Source organism: Paroedura picta, chromosome 1, assembly GCF_049243985.1.
Source record: "Paroedura picta isolate Pp20150507F chromosome 1, Ppicta_v3.0, whole genome shotgun sequence".
Lineage (NCBI taxonomy): Eukaryota > Metazoa > Chordata > Lepidosauria > Squamata > Gekkonidae > Paroedura > Paroedura picta.
The window spans coordinates 11,904,008-11,923,824 of record NC_135369.1 but is presented as its reverse complement, the minus strand read 5'-3'; the positions used below and the strand labels follow the sequence as shown (position 1 = coordinate 11,923,824).

General features: G+C 51.1%; 1 protein-coding gene across 1 annotated transcript in view; it reads right to left on the bottom strand.

Annotated features, from left to right (window-relative positions):
- Positions 1 to 2,619: 2,619 nt before the first annotated feature.
- Positions 2,620 to 19,817, bottom strand: part of IL6R (interleukin 6 receptor) — a 29,643-nt gene continuing 12,445 nt past the window's right edge. Inside the window, exons 4-10 of the mRNA XM_077321739.1 lie at positions 18,473 to 18,654; positions 13,875 to 14,035; positions 11,647 to 11,794; positions 9,684 to 9,724; positions 8,736 to 8,817; positions 6,565 to 6,652; positions 2,620 to 5,633 (exon numbers count right to left, since the gene is read on the bottom strand). Of these exons, the coding sequence (XP_077177854.1) occupies positions 5,411 to 5,633; positions 6,565 to 6,652; positions 8,736 to 8,817; positions 9,684 to 9,724; positions 11,647 to 11,794; positions 13,875 to 14,035; positions 18,473 to 18,654 (925 nt within the window). The 3' untranslated portion in view covers positions 2,620 to 5,410. The remainder of the gene's footprint in view (positions 5,634 to 6,564; positions 6,653 to 8,735; positions 8,818 to 9,683; positions 9,725 to 11,646; positions 11,795 to 13,874; positions 14,036 to 18,472; positions 18,655 to 19,817) is intronic.

Below are 19,817 nucleotides of genomic sequence, written 5' to 3'. Positions count from 1 at the left end.
GCTTGTGCTCAGCAGTCCAGTTCTTTGCACGCCCAAACACCCTTCGCCCACACAGGGAAAGAGAGGCGGCCTCCAAAGCAAGGCCTCACAACACCCGGCTGCTCTGATTCTTATTTATTTATCTTTATATTTATATGCCACCGCTCTTAAAAGTCTCGTGGCGGTGTACAGAGATCCATAAGAACAATAAAATCCCATAAAACCTCATTAAAACGTAATTAAAACACAACATTGCGATGGCCAACAAAAGTGTGTTTAGTCAAGGCTATGGTCTTCCCCGTTGCAATGTATGGCTGCATAAGTTGGACCATAAGGAAGGCCGAGCGTCAAAGAATTGAGGCTTTTGAACTCTGGTGCTGGAGAAGACTCTTGCGAGTCCCTTGGACTGCAAGGCGAACAAACCGGTCAGTCCTAGAGGAGATCAGCCCTGACTGCTCCTTAGAAGGCCAGATCCTGAAGATGAAACTCAAAAACTTTGGCCACCTCATGAGAAGGAAGGACTCCCTGGAGAAGAGCCTAATGCTGGGAGCGATCGAGGGCAAAAGAAGAAGGGGACGACAGAGAATGAGGTGGCTGGATGGAGTCACTGAAGCAGTCGGTGCAAACTTAAATGGACTCCGGGGAATGGTAGAGGACAGGAAGGCCTGGAGGATCATTGTCCAAGGGGTCGCGATGGGTCGGACACGACTTCGCGCCTAACAACAACAATCGCGATGGTGGATAATAAATATATCATCCCCTCCCCTTGCAAGCCCTGGCGCTCGTCTTTCAGGCCGGTCTGTCGTTCTGCCCGTCTTTTCCGTCTTCCGATGGGTTCAGAGTGCGGTGGCTTGAGTCCTCCCGGGGACCTGGCGGAGAGCGTGTCTGACACGAGTGCTTGCCCAGCTGAGCTGGCTCCAAATTGGAGCCTTATGGCAAGGGAGGGCTACAAGAATAATAGGATGGAGGGAGGGAAAGAGAGGATAGAGAGAGAGATGGGGAGAGAGAGGGGGGGATAAATGGATAGATGGATAGATAGGGAGAGGGAGAGGATAGAGAGAGATGGAGAGACAGACAGACAGACAGGGAGAGGGGAGAGGATAGAGACAGAGATGGAGAGAGAGAGAAGTTGGTATCCCTACCCAAGAGCCACTACACCTGGATCTAATCAAGTGGGTAGCCGTGTTGGCCTGAAGCAGCACAAAGAAACAAAATCAGAGTCCAGGGGCACCTTTAAGAGCAACAAAGATTTATTCAAGGCGTGAGCTTTAGAGTCTGAGAAAGAGTGCTTGCACTCGAAAGCTGACACCCTGAATAAATCTTTGTTGCTCTTAAGGGTGCCACTGGATTTTGTTTTGTTACACCTGGATCCAGTGCAAGGGCTGTGCAGTAACTGTGCAGCCTGCACAATGATTCCTTTTTTCCCAGGTTTCCCCTTGCCCTGGGGAGAGGGAGAGGGAAAATATATTCTGGGAAAAGGAGCTCTGGGGAAATATATTCTCAAATCTTGCTGGGATTGCCAACCTCCTGGTGGTGCCTGGAGATCTCCCAGAGTTATAACTGATCTCCAGATTGCACAGTTCATTTCCCCAGAGGTAGAACTGCTGCTTTGCATGGTGGGCTTTATGACAATGGAATGAATGTTTCCTGGTTTTGCACAGGCAAGGTACCACATACACAAAAATAAAAACAACTTCTTATTTAACAAGCATCAGGGAAGTAAACCAAAGACTTCTGGGGGCGTGGCAGGGAGGCATGGCCAGCTGGCATCACTTCCAGGGTTTCTTGATGCCTGAAGGATGTTTCAGACCATGATCAAAAGGTTGAACAAGGCTGCCTTAAAGAATCTGGGACCAGTGTATCTACAGAACCACCTCTCCCACTACGCCCCTCAAAGAGCATAAAAGCCATCAGGCCCAAACCTGATTAGGATCCCCAGCCCAAAGGAGATGAGACTGGCCTTGGGAGGCGTATTCACCAAGCCCTCCGCTAGAAGATTACATGGAGGGAAATGCTTTTCTGCAGGACGGCATTCAAAACAGGGATGCTCCCCCTGCAGTCTGGAGTGTGATTGCACCCCCTTCTTCTGTGCAAAGGGAGCACAGACCTCTCAGACTGGGAAGGAAAAGGGGAGCACCACCCGTGTTTAGGAGCGCAACCAACAAGAAGAGCTGCATGCGCATGGGATTATGAACAGAGCAGTGAGGCGTAGATGGCTGCTTGTCCATTGTTAGTGTGGCAGCCGTGGGCCGCAGCAAGACTGAGATCCTTGCAGGGGTGTGCCACAGTTCACTAGCCTGCACAGTGCTTTCGGTGGCCAATGCACAGCAAGGCGACATGGACCTCTGGCATGAGGCACTGGATCCTCTGAGCATAGCAAAGGATTCTGGGGCACTTCCTGGCACATAGGCCCAAAGCTCTCAGGCTCTGCCATTGTCCTGCAAAAGCTGAGTGCATAACCAAATCACAGCCGTGCATGAAAGGGGAATTAGGGCTCTTTGGGAAGCCCTCTGGGCTTTCTCACTGAGAAAAATAAGAACCAAGTCTGAGTCCAGGAGCACCTTTAAGACCCAACAAAGTTTTATTCAAGACTAGGGGCCAAGCCCGTTGCATTCAGGAATACAACAGGCACTAGATTGGGGGGGGGGGTATGGGGTGGAAGAACTCTGTGGACGGCCTCCCCCTCCCCCCAGGACTTGGAAAGGCTGCAGGCAGCTGTTAGGGAACTCCCCGGCAGGGGCAGCTTTCACGCGGCAGGGATCTGCAGCCTCCGAGCCTCGGAGGGAAGTGGAAGGAGGAGGGGGTGTTCAGGGGTGGGGGACGGAAGGCAATTGGCTGGCTGCTGGACAGACAAGCAAGCCGGTTGGAGGAGGAGGCACTCAGGGGCGGGACTGCCACCCCGAGTGAGTGTTAAGCACTGAGTGGCACTTAAACCATGAGACCAGCTCCTCCTCCAAGGCCTTACAGGAAATATTAAGTGGAACAAATGATGATGATGGAGAAGAGTTGGTTTTCATAGCCTGCTTTTCACTGCCCCAAGGAGTCTCAAAGTGGCTTCCGATAGCCTCCTCTTCCTCTCCCCAAAACAGACACCCTGTGAGGAAAGTGAGGCTGAGAGAGCTCTGACCGATTGCTCGCTCAGAACAGCACTATCCAGACTGTGACTGGCCCAAGGTCACCCAGCTGGTTGCATGTGGAGGAGCGGGGAATCGAACCCAGCTCACCAGATTAGAAGCCCACACTTCTAACCACTACACCATGTTTTTAGGTGCAAGCACACTTCTTCACTGATAATGAATCAAAACTGTAATGAAATTTTGTTTTGTTATATCTTCTATTTGGCCCTCACAACAACCCTGTGAGGTAGGTTAAGCTAAGAGAGCTGCACAGCTAATTCAAACCTGGGTTCTCCAGTCCTCATCTGACCCTCTAGCTCTGACATGCTGGCTCTCCAAGCATCTTGGGTAGGCATATCTGCTTCTCTTATCTTCCACTTGGTCTTTGCAACCCCCTTGCGAGGTAGGTTCCGATAAAACAAAGAGCGACAGAAAGTGACCAGCCTAAGGTCACCGTGAGCCTGCACGGCTATTTCTTTATTTTTACCTCATTTCTGCCTGGTTTTTCTCCCAAAGCAGCTTCCTTCCTTCTCCTCTCCTCCATTTTGATATCACAACATCCCTATGAGGTAGGTTTGGCGGAGAAAGTGTGACTGGCCCCAAGGTCTCCCAGTTTCTATGGCACGGGTCAGAACTCATACTCAGATCTTCCAGTTCCTACTCCAAAACTCAATCCAGAGCAATCTTGATATGCCACTGGGGAGGAAACGCATAGGACGGTATTGAGAGAGAGAGAGAGAGAGAGAGAGAGAGAGAGAGAGAGAGAGAGAGAGTAGTGACATGAAAAAAAAGGAAGGAAGCCCAAGTGGAAACTGAGGCAGAATAGAACAGAAAGGAAAGAAAGCTCTTTCAGTTTGTGAAATCTTCCCGTATGTTCATCTGTGTAACGTTCCTCCTTCCCCTAAAGGAGCAGGGCACAAAGGCACATGTGTGCGTGGGGAGAAGGCAAATGCTCCACGGAACATTCCACAGCCGTGCATCCAGGAGCATCGCCTGTCTCAAACTGGCCGGCCTTCCCTAGCAAGCACGGCGTCCCTTGACGTCTCTTACTGCTGACCTCATCACGATCTCCTACGCAGGCAACACCCCTGCGGGGGCGACCGTCACGTTCCGGCCGAGCAGGAAATCCAGCCCAATGGTATCAGTTTACTACCCAAAAGAAAAAACTCTCGTGTGTTTGTGTGTGAGTGGGCAAGATGGAAATGGCCTCAGGCTCTGACGTGTGGAAACAGCCACCTCAGCGGCTCACAGCCGGCGTCACCCCAGGGTTTCATAACTACTACAAAGTTCCCCACAGTTCTGCTTTTTGGCAAGCACATGGTGAGCAAGGCTCCACCCCCCAGCTCTCTTGAAGCAAAGCATGGTGGGTAAACCAAGGTGCTGCTTCAGAGGGAGAGTTTCCTGCAAAGTCCTGTCTCTTAGCTTCACGGGATCTGAGCGTGTGTTGCGTCACTCGAGCAGTTGTAAACCACTTTGAGACTCCTTTGAGTAGAGAAAAGCGGCATATAAGAGCCAACTCTTCTTCTTCTGCTTCTTCTTCAGTGTTCCTCCCTGGCTGCTGACAAAAGGTTGTTTTGGTTTGGTTTTCTGACTTATGCAAGCGTGGAGCATTGTGGGTGCTACCGTTCCCAGTGCATTATGGGTCAGAGTCTCTCTCTCTCTCTCTCTCTCTCTCTCTCTCTCTCTCTCTTTCCCTGGCTGTCCTCCATTATAGAACCATAGAGGTGGGAGGGACCATACAGGCCATCTAGTCCATCCCCCTGCTCAATGCAGGGTCAGCCTCCAGCATCCCTTCGCTTGTGGCAACCCCCAACGCTGGCTTATGAAGGCCACCAGACGCAGTTTCGAGGCAGCTGCCTGCCTCCCTAACACGAAACCAGGGTCGATAACGTTTCCCAAGGCCCCATCTCAAATTTTGGGGGACTCTGTGGCTGGGAAATTCCTACGAGCCTCCCAACGAGGAACAATTCTGCAGGGTCCCCAATCTGCTTCTCCAGCGAGCGACAAAACACCCTCCCGGGGGGGAACCTTTGACTTGTCCCCCTTCCCCATCCCGGGAAGCAACAGCGATTGGTCCAAAGTTTCTTCTGCGAGCCAAAAGCCCAAGCTTTTGACAAAGGCGTAGTGAACAGGAGCGAGGGTTTTGGACGGAGGAGTGCCATGAGGCAGGACCCAAAACGGCCAACCCCAAGCGGGGTTTTAGCACCAATGCTTTCCAGACGGGCGGTCTGGCGTCATGCTCTGTCCTCCAGTGCGACACTCTCGTGCCCAAAGTCACGGCAGGGTCCGATGTCCCCTAATCCGATGCCGGACGGCTACCTGGGCCGGAAGAAATAGTCCGCGTTGGAAACGTCGTACGGGCCGCTTTCCAAAATCCCGGGGCTGTCCGCGGAGCTCTCGCTGAAGGGCGAGGCAGGGGGGGTCAGGAGAGGGGAGGAGCTCAGGGGGAGCCCCGAACCCAGGGAGACCAGGGAGTACGGCGGGATGGTCTTCGGCTTCGCCTCTCTGGAAGGCGTCGTCTGCCATTTCTTCCGCTGCCTGGAAAACAGCGATGGCAAGATGAAGTTTTGATACGATAATATTACAGTCCTTCAAATTCAACCGGATAATGCCCCTTTGACTGAGCCATTCAACATCCATAATTCCATCTGGCTTAGCACTTGATTCTTAGAATTATAGAGTTGGGAGGGACCTCCAGGGTCATCTAGTCCAACCCCATGCAGAATATATGAAACTCACAATAAGAACAGGGCAGGGAGGCCGAGGCCTTCCCCTCATAAGGACACAGGAGAGCCCTGCTGGGTCAGGCCAGGGAGGGCCCCTCCAGTCCAGCCTCCTGCCTCGCACAGGGGCCAGCCAGTCCCTCTGCAGGGCCAGCAACAGGACAGGGAAGCCGAGGCCTTCCCCTCATAAGGACACAGGAGAGCCCTGCTGGGTCAGACCAGGGAGGGTCCCTCCAGTCCAGCCTCCTGCCTCACCCAGGGGCCAGCCAGTCCCTCTGCAGGGCCAGCAACAGGGCAGGGAGGCCGAGGCCTTCCCCTCATAAGGACACAGGAGAGCCCTGCTGGGTCAGACCAGGGAGGGTCCCTCCAGTCCAGCCTCCTGCCTCACCCAGGGGCCAGCCAGTCCCTCTGCAGGGCCAGCCACAGGGTAGGGAGGCCGAGGCCTTCCCCTCATAAGGACACAGGAGAGCCCTGCTGGGTCAGACCAGGGAGGGTCCCTCCAGTCCAGCCTCCTGCCTCACCCAGGGGCCAGCCAGTCCCTCTGCAGGGCCAGCAACAGGGCAGGGAGGCCGAGGCTTTCACGTTGCCTCCTGGCTCTGGGTCTTAGAGGTTGACTGCCTCTGAACATGGAGGCACCATGGTTAGCTGGCCCGAGAGGCCTCTCCCCCACGAATCTCTTGTTTGCTGACCAGGGGTGCTGGCTGTTCCCAGTGCTCCCCCTCCCTTGCCCGAGAGTCCTTCCTCACCTGATGACCAGGCCCACCACCAGGGCGAGGACCAGGAGGGCCACTATGGCTGCCGGGAGGATCCTAGAAAGAGCCACAGCCACGTCCACTGAAAAGAAGGAGGGAGCGCGGTTAGCAAAGGGGTCATCAAACTCCGGGAAGTAACTTTGCCAATCCTTGGACCTCCTCTTGGGCTGAACCCACCCTGGGGTTTCTTGATGGCCCTGGCAGGGTTGCCCAAACGGGTGGGGGTTAATCGATTTTTAATATATTTTAAGAATGTGTTAAACATTTATTGGGTGAGATGACCCTATACGGACATGTCGCACCCGCCGTCCCAAAATGGCCAATGATGGGCCTGGAGGGGGTGGGAAGGGGAGGGGCCACGTGTGGGCGTGTCCACAGCTCTGCTTACGAACCCTATTCTGCACGATGGCGCCACTTCTGGGGTTTCTCGAAGTTCAGGGGTTTCTCAAGGGTAAGAAAGTTGATCAAGGTTTGTATAGAGAAACTCCAGATATTGAGCAGCAAGTCAGAGATGAGCCCCAGTGTGCTCTCTCTCTCTCTCTCTCTCTCTCTCTCTCTCTCTCCCCCTCTTTTTCTTTCTCTTATCTTCAATGTAAAACTGAGCCTTGAATAAATCTTTATTGGTATTAAAGGCCCTGTTGGTCCCAATTTTTGTTTTGGTACTTCAGATCAACACAGCTACCCACTTGAATTTATCTTCAATGTATTTTTCTGCAATTTTAGCGGGTTTTAATGGGGGATTTAATTGGGGATTGTATTATTGTTCTGAACTTTGTATGTAACCCACCACGAGCCTGCCTGTCCGGGAGTGGAGGGCAATAAATCTATAATAATAATAATAATAATAATAATAATAATAATTATAATAATAATAATAATAATAATCTATTTCCCGCCACTCCCTACATAGGCTCGTGACGGGTAGCAGCAGTCTTAAAATCCCCCATTAAAACTCCCACTAAAAGACTTTTAAAAATTCCCAACATGGCGGAAAATACGACTCTCCCCCTACCCAATCAAGGACTTTAGAGAATGGAGAGTAGTGGTGTATAATTCAAACCCCAGTAATAATAATAATAATAATAATAATAATAATAATAATAATAATAATAATAATAATAATAATAATAATAATAATAATGCCCAAAGTAAGGGAGTGTCTCTAAATTCAAACGGTACATATTGAGTACCAGCCCCTCTCTGAATGTGTAAAGAAAGATAAAGTTCAAAGGTTGAGGCCTGACATCGAGCGCCTGAATCTGCTGACCTCTCTGCCTTTACCCCCCCCAGGCTATACCCACCCCCTCAGTGAGGGCTATGCCCCCCCCCCAAAAAAAATTCTAAGGGCAATGATATAATTTCCATCTTAATCTTGGAGCAAGAGCCTCTTGTGGCGCAGAGTGGTAAGGCAGCCGTCTGAAAGCTTTGCCCATGAGGCTGGGAGTTCGATCCTAGCAGCCGGCTCAAGGTCGACTCAGCCTTCCATCCTTCCGGGGTCGGTAAAATGAGTACCCAGCTTGCTGCTGGGGGGGGTAAACGGTAATGACTGGGGAAGGCACTGGCAAACCACCCCGTATTGAGTCTGCCAGGAAAATGCTAGAGGGTGTCACCCCAAGGGTCAGACATGACCCGGTGCTTGCACAGGGGATACCTTTACCTTTACCTTTAATCTTGGAGCAGCGGTAAAGAGCAACAGCTTCTAATCTGGCAAGGTGGGTTTGATTCCCAACTCCTCCACAGGTACGCGGAGGATTGGGGGATCAAACCTGGATCGCCGGATTAGAAGCCCTGATTGTTCGCCACGACACCATGCTGGGTTAATTACTTTGTCAGCATCCCCGTGTCCCCCTCAGGTTCTCATCTGCGATATGAAGAATAGCTTCCCTCACAGGGATGTTGCTAGATTTACCATAAAGTCATGTGCGGGAAGCGTGGAGAAAACTCTATACAAATAAGAAATATCGTTTATCCCATTTCGACCCCACCTCAGGGTTGAAGGTGTCGTTCCCCTCTCCTTCGTTTTATTGTCCGTTTTCACAACAACCCCGTCAGGTAGGCTAGGCTGAAAGAGCAGCCTACGGTCACCTCACAAATTTAATAGGTCAAGTGGGGGCCGGATCCCTGCCTCTTCAAGCGAGGAAAGCCCGGGCGGGAGTGATGCTTACCAGCCGGCTTCCCTGAGTCGGTGGGGAATACAAGAATTGTGGACCAATTCCAGGTGACCACGACGTTATAATCGTCCAGGACCTTCAAGGCAAAAAGGCTGAGTTGACACTCTGGGAGGCAAAACACTCTCATGTCATGTGCAGTACAAAATCCACATGTTATCCCCCAACTAGTGGGTTTGGGGATACCAGGAGACTTTGGGGGCAGAGCTGGGAGTGAGCAGGATTCAGAGCGAGCAGGGACCCTACAAAGGGAATCCACCCTCCCAAGCAGCCCTTTCCTCCAGGGGAGCTGATCTCTGTTGTCTGGGGATGAGCTGTAATTCCAAGGGATCCCCAGGTCCCTCCTGGAGGCTGGCATCCCTAAGTCCACCCTCCAAAGCAGCCCTTTCCTCCAGGGGAACTGATCTCTGCAGCCTCCCATAAGCTCCCCGGTATCCCATGTCTTTAGGAAGAGATCAGGGCCAAGTGGGGTTTCTTCCCTGGAAATCTTTTGACTATTGGGGAGTCTGTTGTAGTTGCCCTTCTTAAGATCATAGAATCATATAATCATAGAGTTGGAAGGGGCCATACAGGCCATCTAGTCCAACCCCCTGCTCAACGCAGGATCATAGAACCATAGAGTTGGAAGGGGCCATACAGGCCATCTAGTCCAACCCCCTGCTCAACGCAGGATCAGCCCTAAGCATCCTAAAGATCTTAAAGATCCCAGCAGTTCAGGATGTGAATTGCTCCCCTCAGCAGGGGGAGGGGGAATCAGAGAGGACGCTGATCAGATCCCCAGAGAGAAACAAGGAGAGCTGCTCACCCTCCTCAGGTTCAAGCCCCTGCCCACCCCAGGGCAGAAAGAGGTAGGTCGACTTCCCCGGGGAAAGGAAGCAGAGAGGGGAGACCGCACTCGCAGGAAGATATTGGAAGGAAGCCCACACCTGCCCCATGGCTTCTTACCTCTGGGCTGCCCATCGTCTCCAAGTCAGGCTCTGGGGGTTCTGAAAGGCCAATCAGAAAAAAGGAAGGGTTGAACGGAAGCTGTCAGTATCCTAAGAGAGGTGGCAAACTTATTTACTTGGTTCATAGTGCTCTTTTCTCCCCAGTGGTGACCCCTGGTATGTTAGCATGATCTCCCCCTCTCCCACACAGGAAGGTGCCGTTATCCTGAATCAGACCCTCCGTCCATCAAGTCTTATCTGCTCCCAGGTGGAGGTCTTTCCCATCACCTCCTGCCTGGTCCTTTTAACTGGAGATGCCGGGGATCGAACCGGGGACCTTCTGCATGCTGAGCAGAGGCTCTTCCACTGAGTCATGGCCCCTCCCTAATCAGCGTGTAGCTGCCTTATAGAGAGCCAGACTCTTGGTCCATCAAGGTCTGACTGACAGCAGCTCCCCACAGTCTCAGGTTAGAGGTTTTTCCCATCACCCACTGCCTGGTATTTTAAACTGGAGATGCCAGGGATTGAACCTGGGACCTTCTGCTCGCCAAGCAGAGCCACTGAGCCATGGCCCCTCCCCTCCCTCTCACAACAACCCTGTAAGGTGGGTTAGGCCGAAAGGGTGTGCTTTGCCCGAGGCCACCCATCCAGCTTCCATGGCAGAGTGGGGATTTGAACCTGGGGTTTCCAAATCCTAGTCTGATGCTCCAGCTACTACACCCCTCAGGATTGGTAACTTCTGAATGGTTCTAAGTCCTGCTTCACCTGCTACAATAAAATGAGAGTCCAGTAGCACCTTTAAGACCAACGAAGATTTATTTAAGGCATGAGCTTTCGAGTGCAAGCACCCTTCGTCAGACTATGATCGTCTTACATGACAGGGAATAAATAACAAAAATCAGTTCTATTACATCTGTGTATATATTTGCTAAGGGTGCCTGCACTCGAAAGCTCACGCCTTGAATAAATCTTTGTTGGTCTTAAAGGTGCTACTGGACTCTGATTTTATTGTGGTACTTCAGACCAACACAGCTACTCATTTGAATATCACCTGCTACAATGAATCCTAGAATCCTAGAGTTGGAAGGGGTCATCCAGGCCATCTAGCTCAGTGCAGGATCAGCCTCAAGCATCCAGGCTAAGACTCTGTCCAGCTGCTACGTAAAGATTGCCAGTGAGGGGGAGCTCCCCACCTCCTTAGGCAGCCCATTCCCACTGCTGAACTACTTGGACTGTTTAGACTTCCTGTTTACCTTCTTGCCCAGAAACAGTTTTCCTTGGATATTTCTACATCTCACCCTTCTGCTAAAGGGTCAGGCGTGAACCAAGCTTCTGTTCCTGGTCAGTTGGCAACCCAAGTGTCATATCCGCCCTCCTGTTCTTCTCGGGAGCGTTGAGTTAGAGGTTTAGCTGAGAATTGCCTACCTCCCCTCCCTCCTGGATGCGACGTTCCTAACATCCTTTCTGGGCCTTTCTCCTCGCCTCCTTCACAAAGGCTTATGGCTCGCAGAGACCCTCTCTCCCCCACTGTGAGAACTCTCTCTTATCTACCCATGTCCTTGGTCTGTCTAGTAGGTGTTGGAAATTTACTGCCGAAAACAACAGGCAGGGCAGACTGAGTGTCTCCTAAGATTTGTGCCTTTTGGATCAAAAGTCTTTCCTATGTGAACCCATCGTCCCGCCTAAACTGCCCCCCCCCTGTATATACCCCCAAGGAGGCTACCTATACTTCTCTCTGTCAATGTTTCCTGTGCCTGCTCTGCTTTGTCCTGTTTCACCTTATGGAACCCTTCAATAAAGACTGACTTCTTAGCACCACATGTGTTTGTAGCAGTTCTCTACGAAGGGGCCTCTTCCGGTCAAACGGACCGGCCTACGGTTCGTGACACCAAGACCTCCGGTCTGTGTGTCCTTTCTGCTGAACCAAATAACTCAAGGGCCAATGCTGGCGAGGTCGTGGCCATTCAGAGGGCTTTCCGCACCTGTCCAGGGTGTCCCAGTAATTTCGCGGCTCCACTCACTCCAGGTCCCATAGTCGAATTCTTCGCTGGCTCGCACCTGAACCCGGTGGGGGATTTTTTGCAAGGCATCATAGATCTCGTAGGAAGTGACCTCTGATGGAAGATCAACCTGGAAACAAAAGAATCCTGTTGAGGATAACTCTCCATCGTTTCCCGTTCATCACACTGCAGTTCATACACCCGTGTGCCTCCCCCTCCCCAAATATAGGCAGAAGGAGTTGATCTGGGTAGTGTTGCCAACCTCCAGGTGGGACCTGCAGCTTTCTGACAGCAACAGCAAGAAGGCAGGAATATATAACCAAGTCCCCAAAATCCTTTTGTATAAACAGACCAGGTATCATACCTCTTTTAAGAGCGGTCTCTCTTTTCACTGGGCAGGGATTACTTCTCTTAACTAGAAGCATTTTTCCTTTGGGGATTGAATAGCAGTTGCCCCACTATCCAGACTACAGAGAACAGTTCTCCTGGCCAAAATGGCAGCTTAGGAGGGTGGCCCCAATGGCAGGGGTGGCCACAATGTGGGTCTTTTGATGTCTATGGACTACAACTCCCAGAATGCTGACAGGGTCTCATGGGAATTGTAGTCTGTGGACATTGGGAAAGCCACAGTCTGGCCACCCATGCTCTATGTCTATGGCATTGTACTCTTCCCCAAATCTTGTCCACTCCAGGCTCCAGGCTCCAAATCCTTAGATTTGATGTTAGCAACCCTAATTGTAAAGGAACAAGCCAGCAGAATACAGTCTCCAAGGAACACCAGTTTTCTTCCTTCTGCTTTTTTAAAGAAAGAAATTGTTCTCATCCTCATTGTGCAAATAATACTTGAACGACTTTCAGGAGAGGGAGGGAGTTGTCTCCCCATCACTGGTATCACCCTGGCAAGGTAATATCACTTCTGGTGAAAACTGGAAGTGATGTCATGGGACGCTCTAGGATTTACAACAACTCTATGGTTCAATCACTAAGAGGGGTGGTCTTTGAACAATAGTTCAAAATGTGGGCTCCATGTATACAACATTCATGTATACACATTCATGTATACAACATATTGGAGCATCTCTTTATAGATTTTTTATCCACCTAGCAAGCCCTAATGTTACATTTTTATACCAGCCTTTTTCAACCTTTTGACTGTGCAGGAGTCCCTGAAAGTGATGACAGCTGGCCACACCCCCTACCACACCCCCAGAAGTGACATCACCTTAGCCCTCCTTTTGTTCCTGCCCCCTGCCTTTACTACTACTATGGCAGCTCTGCCTCAAGAGGAGGAGCTGAGAAGATAGCCCAGACACCCACATACCACACCATTTCAGAGCTCCTATGGACCCCCTTCAGAGCTCCTGCAGAATCCCAGGGGTCCATGGACCGCTGGTTAGTAATCCCTGTTTTATACTGTATGTGCATTTTAACTGACTTGACCATTGAGGAAGACCCTTAGGGGTTGAAACCTGTCTAGTCTCTGTTCATCAGCAATCCCATGCGTTATTGTTGATTGTGTTACACAGTATATATACACGTAATTAAAATAAATATTTGCATTTTAAACAAAAATAATTTTGCAGCTCAACCTTTAGCTTCCTAACTAGACAGACAGAAGCCAGAACGTTTTCTTATATAATCCTTGGGATACTCCCAAGCCCTTCTGCTCTGCTCTAATCAAGTATGCTTTGTACATTTGCATCTTTGCAAGCATTCTTTGCACAACACCCTCCCTCCCACCTTGAAACTGAGATAGGGACTCAGATCTCCATTTCTACTTGTGTCTGATGAAGGGAGCTTGCCTGCTCAAAAGCCTGGACATCTTGTTAGTCTCTCAAGGTGCTCTTGGATATAAATCTAACAGTTTTAATGCAGACCAGCACGGCGGCTCTCCAAAAACATCTTTGGATGGTTTTAACACCCTTACCTTGGAGGGTGTTCAAGTTACCTTGGAGGGTGTTCACTGGCAGTCTTCAAGCAAAGGTTGGATACACACTTTTCTTGGATGCTTTAGGATGCTTAGGGCTGATCCTGCGTTGAGCAGGGGGTTGGACTAGATGGCCTGTATGGTCCCTTCCAACTCTATGATTCTATGATTCTATGATTCTATGATTCTATGTGTTAGGTCTTCCCAAAAGAGTGTCCCACCCCACCTGATCTCACTTTGAGCTCTGAACCACAGCCTCACGATAGAAAAAACAGCCTCAGACCTCCGAGTAGGACTGTAAAACTTCTGCCCGGTAGCGGAGCTGGAACCGGAGGTGGTAGATCTTGGAGCCCCACGAGGAGGGGTAACACCAGGTCACAAGAAGCTTGCGGGGGGCCTTCTCCACGGGCGTCACCAGGACATTCTCCGGTGGATCCGGCTTCACTGTAAGGGGAGACAACAGCAGGACGAAACGTTGGAAGTTGTAGAAAGAAATCAGCTGTTAGAAACCACTGCTGCTTAGTTCGGGCCAAGGGGGAAATTTGGGTTTTTAAAGAGCTGGATCCTGGTTCGTGGGACCCAATCTGGATTCCATTCTGCCTCTTAGCGGCTGGGCAGAAGGACTTCATTTTTTCAAAAGAGGGGGCCCAATGCACTAGGAATGCTGCTGTGGGGGGAGGAAAATTCCTGCTTCCCTCCTCAAGCCTCCCACCCCCCAAAAAAACTACTCAGCATGCCTGGACATCGGGGGGCGCTATGCCACTCCAAGTGTGTCATAGGTGCTCTCTCCTCTGCCTCTCGTTGTCTTGACCAGGGAGCTGACTGCTGACCTCCTCCTTTCTCCCTTTGTCCTCTCCCTCCCTCCACATGGCCTTCCTCTCTGCAGGTCTCTTCTATAGAGAGAATGCCCTCAGACTCCCACACAGGTGTCGCCGGACAGGCTGGTTACTTGTGATGCAGAACGTACCCTTTGGATTAGGCTATTTCTCTCTTCTTCTGAACTGGAAATACTTGAATAAATGCAAATTTACTTCTTCTTTTTGGTGCAATATACTGCTTGGGAGATTTATTTATGGCACTCGGTATGCTTCTATGACTTTGCAAACTGCTGTATTTAGCAAAGAGCCCCACAGAAACAGCACTGGAAGGGGAGTTATTTCCCCGTGTTCCCTACTTCATGTGGACCAGGGGTAGTCAAACTGCGGCCCTCCAGATGTCCATGGACTACAATTCCCAGGAGCCCCTGCCAGCATTCGCTGGCAGGGGCTCCTGGGAATTGTAGTCCATGGACATCTGGAGGGCCGCAGTTTGACTACCCCTGATGTGGACTATTCTGTGCCTGAGGAACAGAGAAATAACTCCTCCCGGTGCAGTTTCTGCATAGTTTTGTCAGCCTCCAGGTGGAACCTTGGGATCCCCTGGAATTACAGCTCATCTCCCAAATACAGAGAAAATGGGAATTTTAAGAGCTGGAAGAAATGCTTTTTACTACCCGAAGGAGTGTCAGAACGGCTTACAATCACATACCCGTCCTCTCCCCACAACAAGAAGAAGATTTGGGTTTTATAACCCGTTTTTCACGGGAATTGTAGTCCATGGACATCTGGAGAGCCACAGTTTGGTCCCCACTGCCATAGAGTTCACCCTCCTGCCAAGCTGATCTGTCTAGTCGGGAGATTAGTTGTAATCCCTGAAGATGTCCAGGCCAAACCTGGAGGTTGGCAACTCTAAATAGGCCTGAGTGTGTTTCGGTGGTGCTTGCTCAACGAGGGCCAAAATCTCAACCAGGAAATCTCCAGCATTTTCAGTAATCGAACGTTAAGAAGACACCGTGACTCATCGGACTAAAGGCACTGCATTCCGCTTCCAGCACTGTTCCCTGCCTGGCCTCAGCCGACACAGGGCCAAGGAATGCCAACAAACATTCCAACTGCTCAAGGGTCGGAGCTGTCTGCAGCAGAATGCTGACAAGATTTAGCTTCTGCGAGAGATGGAGGAATCCGTCGTTGCAGGGATTACAACCCTGCACAAACTGCACAAACAGGAGGAAATGCAGGGGACAGGCTAGAGATGGAAGTCCCCTAGGAGCAGAAGGAACCTACAGGGGGAAACGGAATGGCCCTGATACAGCGGAAATAAAGGGAATCACAGGTAGATGGTTGCCGCTGGCTAGAGGCCCAAAGGCGACTGGGAGACCGCAAACCCCTCCTCTCAGAAGAACTCCCGTGGGGATAAAGAACCTGCCTAGACCTACCCCAGATTTTAACAGCAGGAGGAGGAGGTGGTGGTGGTGGTAGTGGTTCTGGGTACCCCACTTTTCATGACCTGAAGGAGCCCCAAAGCACCTTTCCTTTCCTCTCCCCACAGCAGACACCCTGTGAGGTAGGTGGGGCTTCCTGCATTGTGCAGGGGGGTTGGACTAGATGACCCTGGAGGTCCCTTCCAGCTTTATAACTCTTTGAGGGAGCCCTGACAGAACTGTTGTGAGAAAAGCTCTAAGAGAACTGCAGTTGGCCCTTTGGGGAAAACGTGCATCGGAAGCAGCAGAGACGATGACGGGGACGCTGAAAGAGACAGGTGTGGGAGAAAGGCTTGGCGAGGGGAACGTGCCGGAGGACCTCGAGGAGGTTCCTGTTTCTTTAAGAATTGCACAGAAGAGGAAATTGCACAGAAGAGGAAATTCCACCCTGTGTAGCTCTTACCATCTCTACAGTGTTGTGGGCCTCTGCAGGCGGGGGGTGGGGGTTGGTAGAGGGGTAGTTTCGGGGATCGGGCGTGGCATGCTGGTTTACTCTAATCTGGGGAATTGGTTCTGGTGGGTTACTGTGTTGGCCTGATGCAACAGAACGAAGTTAGAGTCCTGGGGCACCTTTAAGACCATCAAAGTTGAATTCTGGCTAGAAGCTTTCGTTGTTCAACCAGTGAGTTATCTGTGTTGTTTGCCTGCTTTATGTAAACCGCCCTGAGCCTCAGGAGAGAGCGGTATACAAATGTAATAAATAAATAACTAGTATATGCAGAATTAATCTTTGCTGGTCTTAAAGGTGCCCCTGGAGTCAAATCTTGTTCTGGAGAACTGGGTTTGATGCCCTACTCCTCCTCCTAGAACCAGCTGGATGACCTTGGGCCAGTCACAGTCCTCACAGAGCTGTTCTCACTGAGCAGCAATGTCAGGGCTCTCTCAGCCTCCCCTCCCTCACAGGGCGTCTGTTGCGGGGAGAGGAAGAGAAGGCGACTGTAAGCTGCTTTGAAACACCTAAGGTATTTGATGCCACGTTTTAAGCCAATCAGCTGTTACTGGACTACTGCAACTCATGCTATGTGGGGCTGCCCTTGAAACTGCTCTGGAAACTTCGACTGCTCTAGAATGCAGCGGCCACTTTTGACCTTTGCTCTCACTAGTTCCAGGCTGAAGACCAGACCGGGTTTTGGTTATAATCTAGAAAGGCCTAAACAGGCTGGGACCTTCATACCAGCAGGGCCACCTGTTCATTATCCCCGGCCCCAAGGATGTCAAAGTGGCTTGATTGGGTTCAGGGCCTTTTCTGCCCTGGCCCCAGCTTGGTGGAACATTCTCGCTTGGAGAGATCTGGGCCTGCAGGACTTGGAACAGTTCCGCAGGGCCTGTAAAATACAGCTGTTCCGCCAGGCGTCCGGTTGTGGCCAAGAAGGACACCGAAATTCTGCCCAAAACGTCAGCCAAGCTTTCACTGCACTTGGCACCACTGGAAAATTAAAGGCCGTTTAAACTTAATCTGATTTTAGAATATTTTAAAATGAATATTTGGATATGACGATTCTGGTTATTGATTGTTTTTATAGATGTCGTTATTATGATCTCTATTACTACTTTGGCTGCTTGTGTCCGGACTGCATTCTGGGAGCTTCCTGGTTACAGCCTTCCTGGTTGCATTCTGGGTGCTTCCTGTGTATAGTCTGCACAGGGCTTTTTACCCACTGCCAGCTCTAACAAATCCCTGCCATCTGTACCGAATTCGATTTGCACTTTGATTTTGGGCACTTAAAATTTTCCCTCAGCAGCATGCGTGATTGATCCGGAGTGACCCTACCTTTCCCCCGCAATATCCAGAAGTGGCTATAACCCTCGATATTTGAAAAATCGCCATCAGTAAGTGTGCAGATTTTTGCTTTTTGTGAATTGACTCCCTTCTTTATGCCTGGTAGCAAATCAGACTTCCCTGATTGGCCAGGGTGTCAGTTCAAAGACTTCCTGGTTCCTGTTTACAAGGCTTCCCTTAAAGTGACTGCACTTCAGAAGCCTGAACTTCTCTCGGCAGAGATTTGCCTCTTGGATTTATTCCCCCCTTCTCTGCTGTCTCCAATCCCCCACCCCCTTCAAGAAAAGAAAGAAAGAGGCTCCTGAGGTGCTTGGCTCCCCTCCCCACTCTGAGATTTCCCAATCAAATGTGGAACACTTTCTGTTTCAATGGAGGGGGGGGGTAGAGGAAGAACCGAGTTCAAATTAATCTGAATTCAGCAGGATCCACAACGGAAAAAACAAAGCAAGTGCTGAATCAGCCCCTGTTGCAGTCAGATTGTAGCTGAGAATATGAAACATGAAAAGATGCAGAGAATAATCCCAGGGAAGGAGGCCGTCCGGTCCCTCTCCCTCTCCCTCTCCCTCTCCCTCTCCCTCTCCCTCTCCCTCTCCCTCTCCCCTTCCCGCCCTCCCCCTCCCCTCCTCCCTCCTCCCTCCCTCCTCCCTCTCCCTCTCCCTCCCTCTCTCCCCCTCCCCTCCCCTCCCCCTCCCCTCCCGCCCTCCCCCCTGCCCTTGCCCCTCCCCCTGCCCCTGCCCCTCCCTCCCTCTCCCTCCTCCCCCTCCCCCCTCCCTCTCCCATCCGAATTAATAGAAGCACGCACCCAGGCTGCTGGGACTGTAGTATTTTGGGTCACTTGTAGCAGTGCCTGCTGCGTTGGCGACACACATAGTCACCCGGAGGGAGGTGTCTTCGTTGAAGTGACTCTGGGCGATGCGACAAGAGAATTTCTGGGATTTACTGTAATAGCGGCACTGCTGCTCCGTTTGGTTCCCTCCCATGAGCCTAAGAGCAGAAGGAGGAGAAGGAGACGCCCGGTTAGCCCAGGCCAGAGTTATAGGAGGAAGATCCGAGGGACCACCTCTCTCCTTATGCCCCCCCCCCCCAGGACTCTTCGCTCTGTAGGTTCAAATCTGTTGGTGGTCCTCAGCTCATGGGAGGTGTGCCTGGCCTCATCCAGGGCGAGGACCTTTTTGGTTCTGGCCCCGACATGGTGGATCGAGCTCCTGGAAGAGCCAAGGGCCCTTTTGCAGCTGTCACAGCTCTGCAGGGTTGGCAAGATGGAGATTTTCTGCCAGGTATTTGGTTGACCGCAGGGCCAGAAATGCAAGTCCCTTATGAGTGTGCAGCTTATAGCTGCCAAGGGGTTGTGTTCTGTAATTTTATCTACTGTTTTATTGGGGGCTTTTATTGTAAACCACTACAAGTCAGCTCGGTCCAGGAGTGGCAATCAATCAATCAATCAATCAATCAATCAATCAATCAATCAATCAATCAATCAATCAATCAATCAATCAATCAATCAATCAATGAAATTCTCCTTCCCCACCATCTCTCTGTTCTTGGATAATTCTGGGTGTTTGAGCATGGTGACAAAAAAAGGTCCTCAAGGAAGACAGTGGCTAGTTTTGGGTTGGGAAATTCCTAGATCTATCGAGGCCAGGGCTTTGGGGCGGTTGGGGAGGTGGGGGACATCAGTGGCCATAATTAGGGTTGCCGGCGGTTGGGTTGGGAAACAGCTGGAGATTTTGGGGGTGGAGCCAGGAGTGGGTGGGATTTGGGGTGGAGTCTCATGTTATGGAGTCCCCCCTCCCAAGCAGCCCTTTTCTCCAGGGGAACTGATCTCTGTCATTTGGAGATGAACTATAATTCCAGGAGATCCCCAGGTCCCACCTGGAGGATGGCATCCCTCAGTCCCCCCTCCCAAGCAGCCCTTTCCTCCAGGGGAACTGAGCCTCTGTAGTCTGGAGATGAGCTGGAATTCCAGGAGATCCCCAGGCCCCACCTGGAGGCTGGCATCCCTCAGTCCCCCCTCCCAAGCGGCCCTTTTCTCCAGGGGAACTGGTCTCTTCAGTCTGGAGACGAGTTGTAGAAACAGGAGATCCCAACTGGAAAGTGGAATCCCGACAAAGGAGTCTCTTTGGTTTGTAGACTTGCTACCTCTGACA